Source organism: Cuculus canorus, chromosome 24 (genome assembly GCF_017976375.1).
Source record: "Cuculus canorus isolate bCucCan1 chromosome 24, bCucCan1.pri, whole genome shotgun sequence".
Lineage (NCBI taxonomy): Eukaryota > Metazoa > Chordata > Aves > Cuculiformes > Cuculidae > Cuculus > Cuculus canorus.
In genome coordinates this window covers 6903227-6920902 of record NC_071424.1, presented here as the reverse complement: position 1 = coordinate 6920902, position 17676 = coordinate 6903227, and the positions used below count along the sequence as shown (strand labels likewise).

General features: G+C 61.1%; 1 protein-coding gene across 4 annotated transcripts in view; it reads left to right on the top strand.

Annotated features, from left to right (window-relative positions):
* NAV1 (neuron navigator 1) overlaps positions 1 to 17315 on the top strand; it is an 86523-nt gene extending 69208 nt beyond the window's left edge. For 3 of the 4 annotated variants that reach the window (XM_054087283.1, XM_054087284.1, XM_054087286.1), the window contains 26 exons: positions 257 to 395; positions 605 to 902; positions 1290 to 1983; positions 2097 to 2546; positions 2751 to 2792; positions 2969 to 3120; positions 3801 to 3971; positions 4514 to 4566; positions 4734 to 4757; positions 4850 to 4927; positions 5840 to 5923; positions 6099 to 6210; positions 6848 to 6969; positions 8702 to 8898; positions 9003 to 9165; positions 9292 to 9466; positions 9725 to 9822; positions 9920 to 10015; positions 10180 to 10339; positions 10433 to 10668; positions 10775 to 10929; positions 11103 to 11174; positions 11438 to 11634; positions 12168 to 12286; positions 12531 to 12728; positions 13294 to 17315. In XM_054087283.1, coding sequence (XP_053943258.1) covers positions 257 to 395; positions 605 to 902; positions 1290 to 1983; positions 2097 to 2546; positions 2751 to 2792; positions 2969 to 3120; positions 3801 to 3971; positions 4514 to 4566; positions 4734 to 4757; positions 4850 to 4927; positions 5840 to 5923; positions 6099 to 6210; positions 6848 to 6969; positions 8702 to 8898; positions 9003 to 9165; positions 9292 to 9466; positions 9725 to 9822; positions 9920 to 10015; positions 10180 to 10339; positions 10433 to 10668; positions 10775 to 10929; positions 11103 to 11174; positions 11438 to 11634; positions 12168 to 12286; positions 12531 to 12728; positions 13294 to 13389 — 4381 coding nt within the window. In that variant the 3' untranslated portion in view covers positions 13390 to 17315. The remainder of the gene's footprint in view (positions 1 to 256; positions 396 to 604; positions 903 to 1289; positions 1984 to 2096; positions 2547 to 2750; positions 2793 to 2968; positions 3121 to 3800; positions 3972 to 4513; positions 4567 to 4733; positions 4758 to 4849; positions 4928 to 5839; positions 5924 to 6098; positions 6211 to 6847; positions 6970 to 8701; positions 8899 to 9002; positions 9166 to 9291; positions 9467 to 9724; positions 9823 to 9919; positions 10016 to 10179; positions 10340 to 10432; positions 10669 to 10774; positions 10930 to 11102; positions 11175 to 11437; positions 11635 to 12167; positions 12287 to 12530; positions 12729 to 13293) is intronic. The other variant, XM_054087285.1, reaches the window with a different exon arrangement.
* Positions 17316 to 17676: the final 361 nt, after the last annotated feature.

Here is a 17676-nt window from a genome sequence, read left to right as displayed (position 1 = left end):
TTCTGGCCTCGCCGCGCTGCACAGATACTCTCTGTACCCCCAAATCCCCCAGGGGCCCTAATGGGGAGATCGGGGGTCGGGGGGTTCGTTGTGCTCACATCGTGCTTGCAGCATGCTGAGCGCGTGCCAGGCTGGGCTGTGGCCAGCAGGTGCCGGGTCCCTGCGGCAGCCTCGCAGCGGGCGAGGGGGCGTCCTGTGGCTGTCAGGACCTGCCGGGGCTGGGCAGGGGGCTCTGATGCTCTCTCTGCCCTTGCAGCTGGGACGAGAGCAGCTCCATCAGCAGCGGCCTCAGTGATGCCTCTGACAACCTCAGCTCGGAGGACTTCAACGCCAGCTCCTCGCTTAACTCCCTGCCCTCCACACCCACCGCCTCACGCAGGAACTCGGCCGTAGCGGTACGTACCCCTGTTGCCTGCACCCTTCCTGGCACCAGTCCTGGCCTGGTGCCACAGGCGCTGGGAGGGAGGGGATGGAGGGTGCCGGCGTGGGGAAGTTGAGGCACGGCACAGCTGTCTGGAGCATCCCTCTCCCAGCTGGCCGGTGCTCCCTGAGGCTGGGTTTGGGGTGGCTGCCAGGGGCACTGCTAACGCTGCTCTGCCCACAGCTGCGCACGGACTCGGAGAAGCGCTCGCTGGCAGAGAGTGGGCTGAGCTGGTACGGAGAGGGTGAGGACAAGGCGCCCAAGAAGCTGGACTACGACAGCAGCAGCCTCAAGATGGAGCATGGCTCCTCCAAGTGGCGGAGGGAGCCCTCAGAGGGTGGTGACGAGGGGCCCAAGGGTGGTGAGCTGAAGAAGCCCGTCAGTCTGGGCACCCCGGCCTCCCTCAAGAAGGGCAAGACCCCTCCAGTGGCTGTGACCTCCCCCATCACCCACACAGCCCAGAGCACCCTCAAAGTGGCAGGTAAGACCTGATTTGGGTAGGGCCCAGCCCCTCTGATGGGGAGAGGGTTGGGTGGTGTTTTCATGGGCCTTCTGTGTGCGTGTCAGCCAGGGCATGCGCTGTGGCTGCGCTCAGCTCGGCAGCTGGATGTGGCCTAGAGGGGTAGCGGGGCTGTGCATCCCTGTGGGCAGGTCTGGACCCATGCGAAGCCCTGCTGCTGTGGCCATGCACTGGGCTAACTGGGTGCACTGGAGCCCTGGCTGTGGCTCTGCCCTGACACCTAGGGCAATGGCATGCCCCTTCGTCTCCATGACATCCCCTCATCTCCGATGTCCCATCTGGGCTAGTTCACACCCAAGTGTCCCCAAAGACTCTGTGGACGCTAACCCATCCTTCCCTGCCCACCAGGCAAACCTGAGACCAAAGCTACTGACAAGAGCAAGCTGTCTGTGAAGGGCACAGGTCTGCAGCGCTCCTCTTCTGATGCCAGCCGTGACCGCACCGCCGATGCCAAGAAGCCACCCTCGGGTCTCGTGCGACCCTCTGCCTCCAGCTCCTTTGGCTATAAGAAACCAGCTCCTGCCACTGGCACGGCCACCGTCATGCAGGCTGGGGGCTCGGCCACACTCGGCAAGGTCCAGAAGAGCTCTGGCATCCCTGTCAAGCCAGTCAGCGGGAGGAAAACGAGCCTGGATGTCTCCAATGCAGCCGAGCCCGGGTTCCTGGCCCCAGGGGCTCGTTCCAACATCCAGTACCGCAGCCTGCCCCGGCCGGCCAAATCCAGCTCCATGAGTGTGACTGGTGGCCGCGGTGCGAACCGGCCAGTCAGCAGTAGCATCGATCCCAGCGTGCTGAGCACCAAGCAGGGCAGCATCTCGGTGTCACGGCTCAAGGAGCCATCCAAGATTGGCACCGGCCGCAGCACGCCAGCCCCTGTGAATCAGACTGACCGTGAGAAGGAGAAGGCTAAAGCCAAGGCAGTGGCACTTGACTCTGAGTGTGGGACAGTGAAGAGTGTCAGCTCACCCGAGAGCACACCAAAAGCCCAGGCCAACCTCTTACCAGCGGCCAAGGTCGCTGAGTTGCCCCCCACCCCTCTCAGGTACGATCCTTCCACCTCTGAGGGCAGTAGGTGCCATGCACGGTGGTGCCCAGCACCAAGCTGTGCCTAGCACCCAAATCTCACCTGCTTCCTTACCTGTTTTCCCTTTCCAGAGCGGCTGCCAAGACCTTCGTGAAGCCTCCCGCGCTGGCCAACTTGGACAAGGTCAACTCCAACAGCCTGGACTTGCCCTCCTCCAGCGAGGCGCACCCTCCCCACACTGCCAAGGAGCCGCACCCGGCTGGTGGGCATATCACGCCCTTCAGCCCCAGTCCTGCCCCCATCCTTAATATCAACTCGGCCAGCTTCTCCCAGGGCCTGGAGCTCATGGGCGGCTTCAGCGTACCCAAGGAGGGTAGGATGTACTCCAAGCTCTCAGGCCTGCACCGCAGCATGGAGTCCCTGCAGATGCCCATGAGCCTGCCCAGTGCCTTTTCGGGGGGCAGCACCACCACCACCACCACCACCACCCCTGCTGCCGTGCCCCCCGCGAGCACAGAGGAGGAGGAAGAGGCAGGGGAGCTGGGCTGGAGTGGGAGCCCCCGGCTCGCGCATCTGGACAGGTATGGCTGGAGGGAGGACACAGGGCTGCTGGGACACCTCTGTGGGCTCAGATCTCTCCCTGCCATCCTGCCATGACTTTGCCTACTTCTGAGGCTTCTTTCCTGCTCCTTTTCTGGGGAAAAGCACCCTGTCCCTGTGGCTTAACCGCCATGGCACCTTCCTTCACCTGTGCAGGGATGTGACTGATCTTTCTTCCCTTCCAGTGCCAACCGTGACAGGAACACCCTGCCCAAGAAAGGGTTGAGGTAAAAGAGCCCGAATCACTTTTGGACAATGCTGGGGAGAGAGAGTGGGCATGTGGGGCTTTCCGTGGGGGGCTCGCGTGCCCTCCACGCTGAGCAGGCCGGGCTGCGGTGCAGCAGGTCAGACTTGGGCTGGTGTTGGTCAAGCTCACCATGCTGATCTCTGCTCTGCCCCCCAGGTACCAGCTCCACTCCCAGGAGGAGGCCAAGGAGCGGCGCCATTCACATGCCATTGGCAGCGGGCTCCCCGAGTCTGACGACCAGCAGGAGCTTCCCTCGCCCCCCACCCTCCCCATGGCACTGGTCGGGAAGGGGCCGCTCACCAGCATCGGTCAGTGCCCTCCACCACCAGCTCCCTTCTGCTTGCAGCAAGCCCTGTCCCTCCTGCCCCCTATCGCCGCGTGCTCCCCATGTGATTTGCTGATGCTGCCCTGGGTGTGGCTTTGCTTCTTGACACCCAGCAGCCCTAAAACCCAGCGCCTGGTGCTTTTGGCCCACCAAGGTGCTGGATTGTGCCCAGGGCCCAGAGATGTCCAGCATCTCCGCTGCAGGCTTCTCATCCACCCTTGCGGATCTGCCCATGGCCCCTGCTTCTCTAGGGGTGCCCAGCAAGGCAAAGGGTGAGCTCTGCCCTGCTCTTGCCAGGACCAATGTGCTCCTGGAGGGCTTGGAGGCCCAGGCAGATGGGTTGGAGCTGCTGGTGGGGAGCACCAGGTGATGAGATGCTCCTCTCTTGCACTGGAAGGTGACAGGCTCTGGCACAGTGGTGCCCACTTTATCCCAGGGTGGTGGATTTGTTTCTCAGCCCTGTGATTACTTTGGTACTGGTGTCCAGGTCGTCCCAATGTAAATCTCTTTTAGCTTTCCCCCTGCACTACCAGCTTTGGGTCCATGTTCCCTGCTTCCAATCCTCAACCCAGCTCCCATGGATCACTCCCAGCCTTGCTTCCCATCCCGATCCCAGCTCCCCAGTGTGTCTGACCCTGCCTCACCCCCGCTTTCTCCTTGCAGTGAGCCCCACTGCCACCACAACCCCGCGGATCACCCGCTCCAACAGCATCCCCACCCACGACTCCACCTTTGAGCTGTACAGCACATCTCAGATGGGCAGCACCCTCTCCCTGGCCGACAAGCCCAAGGGCATGATCCGCTCGGGCTCCTTCCGCGACCCTGTGGACGATGGTGAGAGTGTGCTGCGCCCCTGCCCAGGCAAAGGCAGCTCCCCAGGGTTGGGGCACACTGCGGCTCCCCCCACACTTGTCCCTGCTGCAGCACTGTTGGTGCATCCCATCCTTAGCATCACAGCAGGGGATGGTGGCCCCAAGGGGCCTGGTGGACCCTTCTGCGCCTGACATCTGCTCTGGGCTACAGCCCACCCTGACTCCCGTGTATGCCCGGTGTCCCTGCCTTGGTCCCAGGATGCCGAGGCATTGGGGAGGTGGGTACCCACGCAGTCGGGGAGGGGGGCAGAGCCCCTGGGCTCAGCCAGAGAGGGAGGAGGAGGCGGAGGATGCTCCACATGCCTGAGGAGGTCACCAGCCAGGAACCAAGAAATGAGCAGTGCTGAGCAGCTGCCATCCCACCCTTTGCCTCCCCTGTCCCCCCACAGAACCCCCCTCCTCTGGGAGCTCCATCCCTGCACCCTGCTCTGCCCCGCACCTGCAGCCCCTGGGGATGCCGCGAGCCAGGAGCACCCTGACACGCTGGGTTTCATTCTGTTGCAGTTCATGGATCGGTGCTGTCCCTGGCCTCGAGCGCATCCTCCACCTACTCCTCCGTAAGAGCCACCTCCATGCTGCCCCGCTTTTCGCATGGCTGGGGGGATGCGGGTGGGAACAGGGGGGCTCTGTGCATGCCTCTGCCTTGTGCTGAGCCTGTCCGTGCCTCGCTGCCCTCCTGACTGCCTGCTTCTGTCTGTCTGTCTCTCTGCTCTCGTGCCGCCAGGCTGAGGAGAAGATGCAGTCTGAGGTGAGCTCACGCCCTCTGCTCGTTGCCTTCCCCTGCTTCTGCAGGGAGGCGAGCGCCTGGCCCTTCTCACTCCCTCCGCTCTCTCCCTACAGCAAATCCGCAAGCTGCGCCGCGAGCTGGAATCCTCACAGGAGAAGGTGGCCACCCTGACGTCCCAGCTGTCTGCTAATGTGAGTCCCACGGGAGCCGCTGCCCGCTGCAGGACACGCTGCTCTGTGTCCCTGCTGTGTGCGGGGCTGGTGCCAGCCTGAACCCTCGAGAGCCTTGATTTCCTCTTTCCAGCCTCTGGCATCCCACACCTGGCAGTAGGTGCTCATCCAGCCATGGGTGCTTAGAATCACAGAATCATTTAGATTGCAAAAGACCTTTAAGATCATCCAGCCCAACCGTAAACCCAGCACTGCCAACTGCACCGCTCAACCCTGTCCCTGAGCACCACAGCCACACGGCCTTTGAAACCCTCCAAGGATGGGGACTCCACTGCCTCCCTGGGCAGCCTCTGCCAGGGCTTGATGATCCTTACAGTGAAGAAATGGTTCCTAATATCCAACTTAAACCTCCCCTCACACAACTTGAGGCCATTTCCCTCATCCTGTCACTTGTTACTTGGGAGAAGAACTCAGCACCCGCCTCACCACAACCTCCTCTCAGGCAGTTGTGGACAGGGACGACGTCTCCCCTCAGCCTCCTCTTCTCCAGCCTAAACAGCCCCAGGTCTTTCAGCCGCTTCCAGAATCCCTGGGCTCCAGACCCTTCCCCATCTCCGATCCCTTCTCTGGACACGTTCCAGCCCCCCAATGTCCTTCTTGGAGTGAGGGGCCCCCAACTGAGCCCAGGATTCGAGGTGTGGCCTCACCAGCGCCAAGCACAGGGGTCAATCCCTTCCCTGCTCCTGTTGGCCACACCATGGCTGATCCAAGCCGGGATGCTGTTGGCCTTCTTGGCCACCTGGGCCACTGCTGGGTCACGTTCAGCCACTGTCGACCAGCACCTCCAGGTCCTTTTCTGCTGGGCAGCTTTCCAGCAGCTCTTCCTAAGCTTGCCCACACATGGGTACTCACCAATTTCTCCACCTCTCCCAGGCCAACCTGGTGGCAGCTTTTGAGCAGAGCCTGGTGAGCATGACGTCGCGCCTGCGACACTTGGCTGAGACTGCTGAGGAGAAGGTGGGTGCTCTTGAGGAGTGAAGTAGGCTTTGGGGGTCTGTGGTGGTGCAGGAGGGTGCTCTCTTGGGACTGGATGTGGGTGAACTGCTGTGACACTGCCTGCCCCAGGGGTGCTCTCGAGGTGGGCCCTGCACCATTGGAATGCACACTGCAGCTTCTGCCTCTGCTTCCCCAGGACACGGAGCTGCTGGACTTGCGGGAGACCATTGACTTCCTGAAGAAGAAGAACTCGGAGGCCCAAGCTGTGATCCAGGGTGCCCTGAATGGCACTGACGTGACCCCCAAAGGTCAGGCTGCCGCATCCACCCCCAGCAGGGCTGCAGCCCTTCCTGAGCCGCTCGCCTGAGCCCAGCCGGGCTGCCTCTGCCAGGGCTGACCCAGAGCCACAGGCACACCTCGCTCGTGTGAGGCATTCACGCGGGAAGCAAGGTCCCTGGGCAGCCACTCTTCCCCACCTGGGCTCCTGGAGCATCTGAAGCTGGGGTTGGGCAGCCAGAGCTGTCGCCACAGGAGATCTTGGCGCTGGTACCTGGGTATGATGGGATGGTCGTCCTCCCTGGGGCACTTTCTTACCCAGCCCTTTGCTCTGGCTGCTGATCTTGGCTTTGTTCCCCTGAGTGCTGTTTCTGGCCCTGAAACCACTATGTGAGTGGAAGGAGCCGGGAGGAGGTGGACTGGGACAGGAGCAGAACCACTGCTCTGGGCATCTCCCTGGGGCTCAGTGTCGCTGTCCCATATGGCGGCAACTTTGTGGTGTCCGAGCCCAGTGTCATCTTAGAAGGTGACTCCGAGAGCTTGGAAGGTGTTTGGGTGGGAGAAGGGAAGGAGCACAGAGAGGAAAGTGTGGGTGGCTCTGGCGTCGAGGCTGATGCAGTTTGCTGATACCCCCTTTCCTGGTCTCTCCTGCTTCTCTTGCTGACCCAGAGCTGCGCATCAAGCGGCAGAACTCCTCCGACAGCATCTCCAGCCTCAACAGCATCACCAGCCACTCCAGTATCGGCAGCAGCAAGGACGCCGATGCCAAGAAGAAGAAGAAGAAGAGCTGGGTGGGTTGGATGGGACACTGGCAGAAGGAGCAGGGCTTGGGGAGCCACTGGCAGTCTGATCAGGGTCAGCCCCACGAGCCGGCTGCTCTCACTCTGCCTTGGCACTGTGGTGTTGGTCCCCTCTGTCCCCTGGGGACAGCACTGGCAAGGAGCATGTAGCCACCATGGATTTGTGTCTTAATGTGTTGGCTGGGACTTCTCCAGCCCCTCTGGGAGTTTTCTAGCCCTGGTCCTGCACACCTGCTCCCTTGTTTTTCCCCTACATCTCCCTTCTGCCTCTGCAAGCTCTGGCAGTGTGGGGTTCTGGACACCTTGGCCAGGCAGCTCGGAGCTGGATGTGCAATTAAGTCTTGCTTTGTTTTGTTTCTCTCCCCCTATGCTGACCTCAACCCTTTTTTTCCAGGTGTACGAGGTAAGTCCTACACCGTCCCCTCCACCCCATGCTGTGCCCGGCCAGGGCTCTCACTCCATTTTGCAGGACAATGCTCATAACACTACCCATCCCATCCATCCCACCGGCACGGATCCCCAGCTGGGCTGCACGCACCTTGGTTTCTTCTTTTGATGTTAAAGCCAAAATATGCACCCATGCAATGGGCTGAACAGTCCTGGGCAGCCCTGAGGCAGCAGGAAGGGCTTCGAAGGGGACAGCCCCTTCTTGTCCCGGGAAGGCAGGCATTCTCCTGCCTCCCTGTAGCCAGATCTTTTGGAATGGGGATCTTTTGGGATGGAGACCCACCCTGTAGCCCTGACTGTGGCACCGGGGAGTGGTGCTGCCCAGCTCTGCATTGCCAGGGCTGGCCTGATATGTCCTCAAGTGGTTCTGTCTCTGTGCTCTGCTCCTGCCATCGGCAGAGCCTGAAATGTAATGTTTTTGGTTTTGGGGACACCCCAGACCAGCCTGCAGGAGCTGGATCAAATCCTGCCCATTCTTCATCCCTTCTTTCTCCCACCTCCCCTTGGATCAGGCTCTGGCCTTCCAAGGGATGTGGTGTGAGCTTGGGGTGCCCATCCTGCTGCTCTCCCACAGGCTGGTGGTGCGTAAGCGGGACCCAGGCTGGATTTGGCCCCTGCGCAGTGTCCCGCTGCCCTCCCTGGCCTCGGCACACTGCTCCACCCGCCCACTGCTCCTTGTGTGCTGTGTGCATGCTGCATGCCCCAGGGAGGTCTCGTTGGGACTGGCCCACCATCTCTAGTTCCAGGAGAACCCTGCAGGGCCGAAGGGTCTGTGGGGCTGGAATTGTCCCCTTGCACCAGGACCCTGGCCCTGCGGTGGCTTGGGGGTGGACACGTCTGCCAGAACACCGCTTGTTGGGGTGACTGTGGTGGGGTGAATGTGAGGATGGAATTGGCCCTTCCCGATGGACCAGGGAGCTGGTGTGGTGTCTGGACACCCTGATGTGGGTGCTGGGAGGGAGTAGGACTGGGGGCAGCCAGACTGGGCCACGGGTCCCACTCTGTGGGGCTGTTTGGTGCCATCCAGGCTGGAGCGTTGCATGAAGGGCTGCGCCGCCCCATCCATCGGCCATGCCAGCGGAGCGGGGTCAGCTCTGTGCCTTCCTGCGACACTGGTACGGCACAGTCCTGCCTTGGTGACGGGTATGGTGTTACTGGTCCCAGCTCAGCTCGGGTCCTGGGCAGGCAGAGGGCTCAGGGTAGACCAGGACAGGTCTCTGCTTGCAAGGCTGCACTGTTGGGCTGACCCTAACAAGAGCATTTTTGTCTCCCATAGCTACGCAGCTCCTTCAACAAGGCCTTCAGCATCAAGAAGGGACCCAAATCGGCCTCGTCCTACTCGGATATTGAAGAGATCGCCACGCCGGACTCGTCGGCCCCCTCCTCCCCAAAGCTGCAGCATGGCTCCACGGAGACCGCCTCACCCTCCATCAAATCCTCCACGTCCTCCTCCGTGGGCATCGACACAGCTGAGTACGTAGGGCCAGGGCGGCCGGCAACGGGTAGGAAGGGCCGTCATGAGGGCTGCACACTCCTGCCCTGGGTGTGTGCAAAACCGAGTCTCTCCCATGGCTCAGGCTCTTCCCGGCCCACAGTGAGGGTGAACCAGAGAAGAAGGAGGTGTCTGAGCTGCGCTCAGAGCTGTGGGAAAAGGAGATGAAGCTTACAGACATCCGCCTGGAGGCTCTCAACTCGGCACACCAGCTGGAGCAGCTGCGGGAGACCATGCACAACATGCAGGTGAGGACCTCTGCTGGCTCTGAAGACCTGGTGGCCACTCTCTGCGCCCCTGGAGCCATGCTGCAGCCCTGGGGACGCTGCCAGCATCCAGCTCCTCACTCAGTGCTGTGACTGGTTCTCCCTCAGCTGGAGGTGGATCTCCTGAAGGCTGAGAATGACCGGCTCAAAGTGGGCCCAGGGCCCTCGGCAGTGCTGGGCTCTGTTCCTGGCCATGTCACAAGCACATCAGCCTCCTCTTCGCCGCGGCGCTCGCTGGGTCTCAGCCTTGGCCATGCCTTCAGCTCCAGCCTGGGGGACACAGGTAGGAGTGACGGAGCTGCCAGCAGCCAGGGAAGGGCTGGGGCAGAGGTGTGGGTGATGGGTGATGGTCACCACAGGCCCCTGGGAGGAGGCATCTGGTGGGCATGTGCTGCTGCTCACCTGGAGGCAGCTGTGCACGGGGAGCTGTTGTGCTGCTGGGGCCATCGCTTGCCGTGGCAGGATTTGTCCCGGGCTGGGCACGGTCAGGCCCAGTGGCTCGGCTCTTCCTGCTGGCACAGCCTCACTGCTCCATCTCTAGATGTGTCCCCCATGGATGCTGTCAGCGCTGGTGCTCAGAAGGATGAGTTGATGCTGCGGATTGTGGTGCGCATGCCACCCCAGCACATCATCAAGGGGGTAAGTGTGGACTGTATGGGGAGCCTGACCTGTGGAAGACGCCTGTCCAGGGCTGGATGTGGTGCTCCAATGTGCACACCTTTGCCTTGGCTCCTAGGACCTCAAGCAGCAAGAGTTTTTCTTGGGTTGGACCAAGGTGAGCGGGAAGGTGGACTGGAAGATGCTGGATGAAGCTGTCTGCCAGGTCTTCAAGGTAGGAATGTGAGGATCCTGTTCTTGAGAGGTATCTTCTTATGTTGGTCCACCATGCCTGACTCCTTGGCCCAGGTCCTTACAGGGCTCCCCTGGAGCTGCTGAGCACCAGTTGCTCCGTGCCAGTCCTCAGGGACACTGACAGCTCTGTCCTTGTCCTTGTAGGATTACATCACCAAGATGGATCCTGCTTCCACTCTGGGGCTCAGCACTGAGTCTGTCTACGGCTACAGCATCAGCCACATCAAGCGGATCCTGGACACGGAGCCACCAGAGCTGCCGCTGTGTCGCCGGGGCCTGACCAGCATCGTTGTGACACTCAAAGGTCAGTGTGGTGAAGAGGCTCCACTGTCCTCTTTTTCCTCTCTTGTGTTGTTATGGGACATGAGTGGGACCCTCAGCCCTCTCCTGCCTGCAGGCTTGAAGGAGAAGTGCGTGGACAGCCTGGTGTTTGAGACACTCATTCCCAAGCCCATGATGCAGCATTACATCAGCCTCCTGCTGAAGCACCGGCGCCTCATCCTCTCGGGACCCAGTGGCACTGGCAAGACCTACCTGACCAACCGCCTGGCAGAGTACCTGGTGGAGCGCTCGGGCCGGGACGTCACCGAGGGCATCGTCAGCACCTTCAACATGCACCAGCAGTCCTGCAAGGTGGGGCACACAGCAGCTGGACCTGCCCCTCCTGGTGCTCTTGCTGCGGTCCCCATTAGCAGCCACGCCGTGGCCCTGTGTATGACACCTGGGCTGTTCCCTGCAGGACCTGCAGCTATACCTCTCCAACCTGGCCAACCAGATCGACAGGGAGACGGGCATGGCGGATGTGCCGCTGGTGATCCTCCTGGATGACCTCAGCGAGGCAGGCTCCATCAGCGAACTCGTCAATGGCGCGCTCACCTGCAAGTATCACAAATGGTGAGAGTCCCACTGCGTCCGCCTTGGGCACGCGCATGCTCCTTGCTGCGCTCGGCGAGATCCCCGTGGCGATGGGGCTGCATCTCTGCTGTACTCAAATAGCTCTGCTGTGAGACGGGAAGGTGTAGGGTGCTTTTTCTCATGGAGCCGGTCTCTCTCCTTCTCTCACTCAGCCCCTACATCATCGGCACCACCAACCAGCCTGTGAAGATGACCCCAAACCATGGCCTCCATCTGAGCTTCAGGTGGGAATCCTGCATCCTTGGGGACCATCCCTGTGGCGTTGGAGGGGCAAAGGACATCAGTCCTGTGCCTGGGAAGTCTGGGGGACATGTTCTGTGATTGGGGACCGTGATGAAGACCGAGCCCCAGCCCTGTCCCTGCTATCCCTGGTGCCCCAACCTTGGGCACATGCAGTGTGGGGATACTGGGAGGTCCCCTGAGGGTGCTGGGGAGCAGGACAGCTTGCGTGGGGACTCAGCCCTGAACGCTTGATTCTTTTCCCCAGGATGCTGACCTTCTCAAACAACGTGGAGCCAGCCAACGGCTTCCTGGTGCGCTACCTGCGGCGGAAGCTGCTAGAGTCAGACACGGACATCAATGCCAACAAGGAGGAGCTGCTGCGTGTGCTGGACTGGGTGCCCAAGCTCTGGTACCACTTGCACACCTTCCTGGAGAAACACAGCACCTCTGACTTCCTCATCGGTAAGGCCTTGCTGCACATCTCTTTCTTCTGCCTCACGCTGCTGGGAGTCCCCAGGGGCTGGGGCAAAACCATCCCGAAGGATTTTGGGGAGCTGATGTGCGTCCCCATGTACCCCAGTCCCACACGACTGAAATCTAGTGGGCAAAACATCTAAGTGTTGCCCTTCCCTGGGTGGCATTTGTTCCCATGCCCTGTGGGAGCTGTCACAGTGGTGTCAGCCAAGGCTGCTGGTCTTCTTGGCACCCTTCCTTGGGCATGGAGCAGCTGTGGTTTCCCAGTCAGGTCTTCCTTTGCCTCACTGTGCTTTTGAGGGGCGAATCGAACACAGCAGCCCCTGTGCTTGCCCAGGAGCTTACTTTCCTCTCGTGTGTCCCGGGCAGATGCTGCCCAGGCGCTGCTCCCAGGAGGTGGCCGAGCTCAGGGCACCCTGCGCTGCCAGGCTTGCTGACCTTGGTGCTGTGCTGCCATGGGTCCAGTGACCGGAGCAGGGGGACCCAGCTCCCATTTTCACATTCTACCTCCTCCCCTGCAGGTCCCTGCTTCTTCCTGTCCTGCCCCATTGGAATTGAGGATTTCCGGACCTGGTTCATCGACCTGTGGAACAACTCCATCATCCCTTACCTGCAGGAGGGCGCAAAAGATGGGCTTAAGGTACCCAGAGCAGCCTGGCACGTGGGGACGCAAGCCCGTGGTGCTTGGGGACATGCTGATGCAGCAGTCTAACAAGTCAGGCAGAGGGGAGGAGCTGGGATTTTGGGATGGATGGCATCTGTCAGTCCCTGTTCTGCCCTGTGGCTGCAGCAGGACAGAGTGCTGCCCTGGGGGGCTCGCGGTGCCATGTCACTGGCTCTGGCACATGCTGAAGGGATGGCTGCCGCTTGCTCCCTGTCTGCAGGTCCACGGGCAGAAGGCTGCCTGGGAGGACCCTGTGGAGTGGGTGCGGGACACCCTGCCCTGGCCGTCAGCACAGCAGGACCAGTCCAAGCTGTACCACCTGCCGCCACCCACCATCGGGCCCCACAGCACCGTTTCCCCTCCGGAGGAGCGCACCGTCAAAGACACGACGCCCAGCTCCCTGGACTCGGACCCTCTGGTATGGCCCTGCTGTGCCGGGCACCGGCCAATGGGTGGAGGATGAGGGAGCAGAGTGGAGCTGCGATTTTCTTTTCCAGTGATTTTTCCGTGTAAAAAACCCTGACTCCGGGATACAGAAACATTTTTGGCTCCTGGGAGGAGCAGTGGGTGTGGGATGGGGACACTGGCAGGCAGGCGGCGCACTGAGGCACATTGTTGGCACAGCCCGGTGCTCCGTGAGGCATCACATCCACACACAGGCACACGCAGCCTGGGGCTTGCGTGTCTGTGTCCCGACGCGCCTCTGGAGAGGCTGCTAGCTGGCAGCGGGCTGCCACTGCTGATGCCAGCTGATGTTCTGGGGCTGTCCCCCTGCACTGCTTTGGCATGCTCAGTCTTGAGCATCCCGGCTGCGCCCAAGGCTGGATCCTGATGGCAGGGAGGGATTTTGCAGCATTTCTAGGCTTTACTTTACTCTCTACGGGTGGCTGGTTTGTACAGGAGGACAAAGAGGGCCGAGTGGCCTTGGCTTCCCCGGCCTTCTTGTCCCCCTCGTGCTTGGTGCCACGCTCCTCTCTCCGCAGATGGCCATGCTGCTGAAACTCCAGGAAGCTGCCAACTACATCGAGTCTCCGGACCGTGAGACCATGGTGGATCCCGACCTGCAGTCGACTCTGTGAGGCCTGGACATGCCGGCCCAGGCGGAGGGGAGCCGCTGTGAGCCGCTGCGAACCACTGCTCCCGCCGGGCTGCTCTCCTTTTCCTTTGGTATCTTGGAGCACGGGGCCGTCAAGCGAGCGGAGAGGACCAGGGCTCCGGCGCATCCCGATGGAGCGTGGGGAAGCTCAGCTCATCTGTGGGAGAGCGCAAGGTGCCATCTCCCCTCCCGTCCCTGGGGGTAGGAGAATCTTGGTTTCTCTTTTTTTCTGTCTCTATTGCAAACTCTCGGGCTTTGGCGCTAGGGCAAGCGATGCGGCCGAGCCCCAGCTCCCGGGAGCTGCAGGAAGGCCCCTGCGTGGGGCAGGGACCCCGTGGGAGCCCCCTGGGCCAAAGCTGGGAGCAAGGAGGAGCGTGTGGCTGCAGGATAAGAGCGCGGGCATGAGGGTCTCCAGCTCCCTCTCCACCCAGCCAGGCGTAGCCGAGGGCAGGCGATGAGAGAGCCACTGCTGCGGGAAGCACCCGCCTTGCATTGGCCGAGGAGGAGTGCGGCTCTTGCCGCTGTCTTTGTACATTCCCCATTTCACCTGCATGGCAGCCGCTGCAACCAGGACAGCCCAATAAACCCAGCTTTTGTTATTTTATTTTATTTTATTTCCCCCCTCCTATTTTCCTTTGGCCGAGTCCAGACTTCACTTTGCTCCCTCTTTTGTACTGGTTCTTTGCTCTCCTGGCCTGGAACCTGTGACCCGGTGCCCACTGCTTACCTGTAAGCAGCTCCCTTTCCCTTTGGTTTCTTTTGTAGCTGTTGGTTCCACTGCTCAAATCACCTCTGTCATGAAACTGGTGCTCACTGGACAATTTCCAGTCCCTGAACCCACCTCCTGGGGCCTCACAGCTTGGCTGAGATGGAACTTGGCAGCTGGCGGCAGCGGGATGCTCCTGGAACAGCCCCTTGCCTGGTGGCTTCCTGCTCCCCAAAGCACAAGGCAGAGTCTGGCCCTGGGGACGAGGTCTCCCACCAGGTCAGGATGCCCCAGGGCTTCCCCTGCCCAGGTTCCCCAGCGCTGGCAGGGAAGGGTGCTGCGGCCCTCCTTGGGCAGCCGGACGCCTGCCCCACATCCCCTGGCTGCTGCCAGGCTCAGGGACGTGGGCTGTGCTGGGGGGCAGTCCCCGTGCCGCTGGGTCCCCACAGCCCCATGCCTTCCCGTGCCCTCGGGCCTGGCAGGATGGCGCTGTGCCCCGTGTCGCTGCTCTGGGGATAGCGCGGGCTGCCACGCACCCCCTTGGCTGTGCCGCGATGGCACAGGTGAGGCTCCTGGCATGGAGGGGATCAGTCCCGGTGCTGCTGTGGTGCCTTAGTCCCCAGCTGTGTGGGAAGGGGCAGAGGGGGCTCTGGCTGGCAGGGTCACACCCTGCCCTGGCTGCGGTGACCTTGCTGTCCCCAAAGCCAGCTTGGCTGAGATGGGACGGGGGTGCTGGCACGAGCCTGAGCATGGCCAAGCTGGGCTTGCTGCCTTTGGCACCTTTGCTTGCCTGGCTCTGGTCTGCTTGGCGAAGCCAGTGCCTCCCTCCCTGAGCCCAGCCGGGAGCCCCTGCTCCCCTCTGCTGCCGTCCATCTGGGCCCTGGGGAGCCTCCTGGGGAGAGGTGACCCCGGGCCAGGCCAACCGAGCCCATCCTGTCCCCAAACCTCACTGGGCTGGGGACCAGGCAGCCTCAGCCCTGCCGCGGTGGCCTTCAGGGACACCTCACAACCCTCCAAAACAGGCATCCCCTCCAAGGCCTGGCTTTGCTGCTGGCGCCGCTTGGAGGTGGCCGTCCCCTCTGCCCTTGGTGCTCTCTTGGCTGGTGCCTCTTGCCTCGCCGGCTGGCGCAGCCCAACCGTGGCGCGTGCGCCCATGGTGCTCACTTCTCCGTCTGTCCGGCAGCCTCCCCGCTGTCTCCCTGCTGCCACCCAGGGCCCTGGCCCCTTCGCACAGGGACGTCCCTCCCCACGCTGGCTTGGACGCTAGGGCTTTCCATTCGCCTAATCTTGTGTTGCCACTGTCGGCTAAGGACTCGCTGTAAATAGATCCGTAGTTGAACGCCCTGCGTGAGTTGGTGGGGCCCAGCCCTGCGCCTCTTTCCTGTTTTTGTTTTTTTTTTTCTTTTTGTAATCTGTGATAACTGTGCTGTGCTGACTTCTTTTCTGATTGTACGAGACACTGGCTCAGCAGCCGCTCGAGGCTGGCAGTGGGGACCCGGCTCTCCCCTCCAGCTCCTCTCACCTCCTCTGGGCTGCGGTGCCCGGGGCAGGAAAAGGCCACGATGCACCTTTGGGGGCTGCCCCGTGCCTGGGCAATGCTGTGGGTGGAGAGGGCTCACACTCCCCTCTTGCTCTGCAGGCAGCCTTGCCTGGGCCTGACTTTCTTTTCTGACACCCCCACGGAGCCACCAAAACGTTGACCAAGCTGTCCCCATCACCGGCATGTTCGGGGCTGTGCTGCTGGGTGTCCCCCAGCCTCTTTCCGGGGGCTTTGCCCTATCCTGCCCTGGTGCGGGGCTGCCTGTTGCTCCAGAGCCTCAGCTGGGGCGTGCTGGAGATGAGTGGCGCGTTGTGGTGTAGATCAGGAGGAATCCCTGTGGGGAAGGGAAAGGGTGAGGGCGATGCCAGCCAGCATGCCATGGTGTGTGGTGGGGGGCTTTCCCACCTAGAGGGGAGGCGCCTCGATGGGCTCCTCCTGGCTTACACTGAGCACCTCATGTCCCCAAGCCGGCTGTGGGCTGAGTGTCCCCCAGGGCTGCCAGGCTGTGGGCTGAGCCTCCTGTCCCCACGGGGAAGGGTCCAAAGATTGCACTAGCTCATCCCCCATCACCTCAGAAGGTGCCTGATGCCTCCAAGGGTTCCCATCACCTCCAAGGGTTCCCATCACCTCCAAAAGGTGCCCGTCAACCCCAAAGTTGACCACTGCCCCTAATGGTGCCTGTGACCCCCAAAGGAGCCCATCACCCCAAAGGTGCCTGGTGCCCTCAAGGGTACCCATCATCTCCGAGGGGTGCCTGTCACCCCCAAAGGTGTCCATAACCCCCAGAGGAGCCCATCACCTCCAACGTGCCCGTCACCCCTGAAGGTGCCTGATGCCCCCAAGGGTGCCCGTGACCCCCAAAGGAACCTACCACCTCCCAAGGGTGCCCATCACCCCAAAGGTGCCTGATGCCCCCACGGCAACCCATGATCCCCAAGGATGTCTGTGACCCCTAGAGGAGCCCCATCGCCTCCAAAGGTGCCGATTGCCCCCAAAGGTGCCCGTGGCCCCTGGAAGAGCCAGGAGCCTTCCTGAGGGGCTGGAGCTGGGAGACGCCAGCGCCTCACCCTCCTGCCCCCTCGAGCTGCTGCCTCCCAGTGGCCTGAACCTTACAATTTTAGCTTTTTTCTATTAAAAGCAGACAACCTTTTTTTAATTAAATAAAAGACGAAATGGACAAATTCCTGTTTTAGATGATCTGTGTGATTGACTGGGTTTTGTGTTTCTTAACTGCATGGTATTCCTTGCCGAGGGGTTTTATAGCACTTTTTAAATTTCTCTTTAAGATTTTGGTCCAGATTTCTACTGCTCTCGCCTGTCTGTCTTTGCTTTTTCCTTGCCTCCTCCAAGTTTGTAAACTCGCTCCATTTTATACCTGATGTTGACACCCAACCCCACATTGTACATAGCTGCGGGAACAATCATAGGGAACAAACACCATCTGGACTCTTTCCACGATTCGTTGTTTTTACTTAAGAAAAAAAAAAGAAAATGTCAAAGAAGTCTAAAAGGAAGCCAGGAAAAGGCTTGAGGATATTACAAAAGACAGAAACAAATCCAGCCCTTGCACCAAGTCGGCTCCTGCTGCCCACGCTGCCCGCACCAACCGGCATGTCTCTTCTCAGTCGTCTGTCTAACACCATTGGGTTCAATAAAGTTATCTCCTGTACCGCCTGGCTGCTGGTCCTGTTTTGGGGTGATCGTGGGTCTGTCCCTGTGTGGGAGAGGGGTGGGACAGTTGTGCTTGTGCCACTGCACATCTGTCACCTTCCTGCAGAACCCGGGGGCAGGGAGGGGGTCTGTAGAAATGCTCCTGGTTTGGAATCTTGGCTTCTTTTGGCAGGATGCTGGGAGCTGTTTTATCAGGCAGGGACGTCTCTTTTGAGCCTGAACTCCTCTTAAGTCTGCAGCGTGCAGAGATGCTCCTGGTTTGAACAGTTCTGCTTTAAGTGGGAGATCCCTCCCTGGTGCAGATCTTGGCTGGAATGTGACAGGAGGGCAGTTTGAGGGTCCCCTGGGTCCCT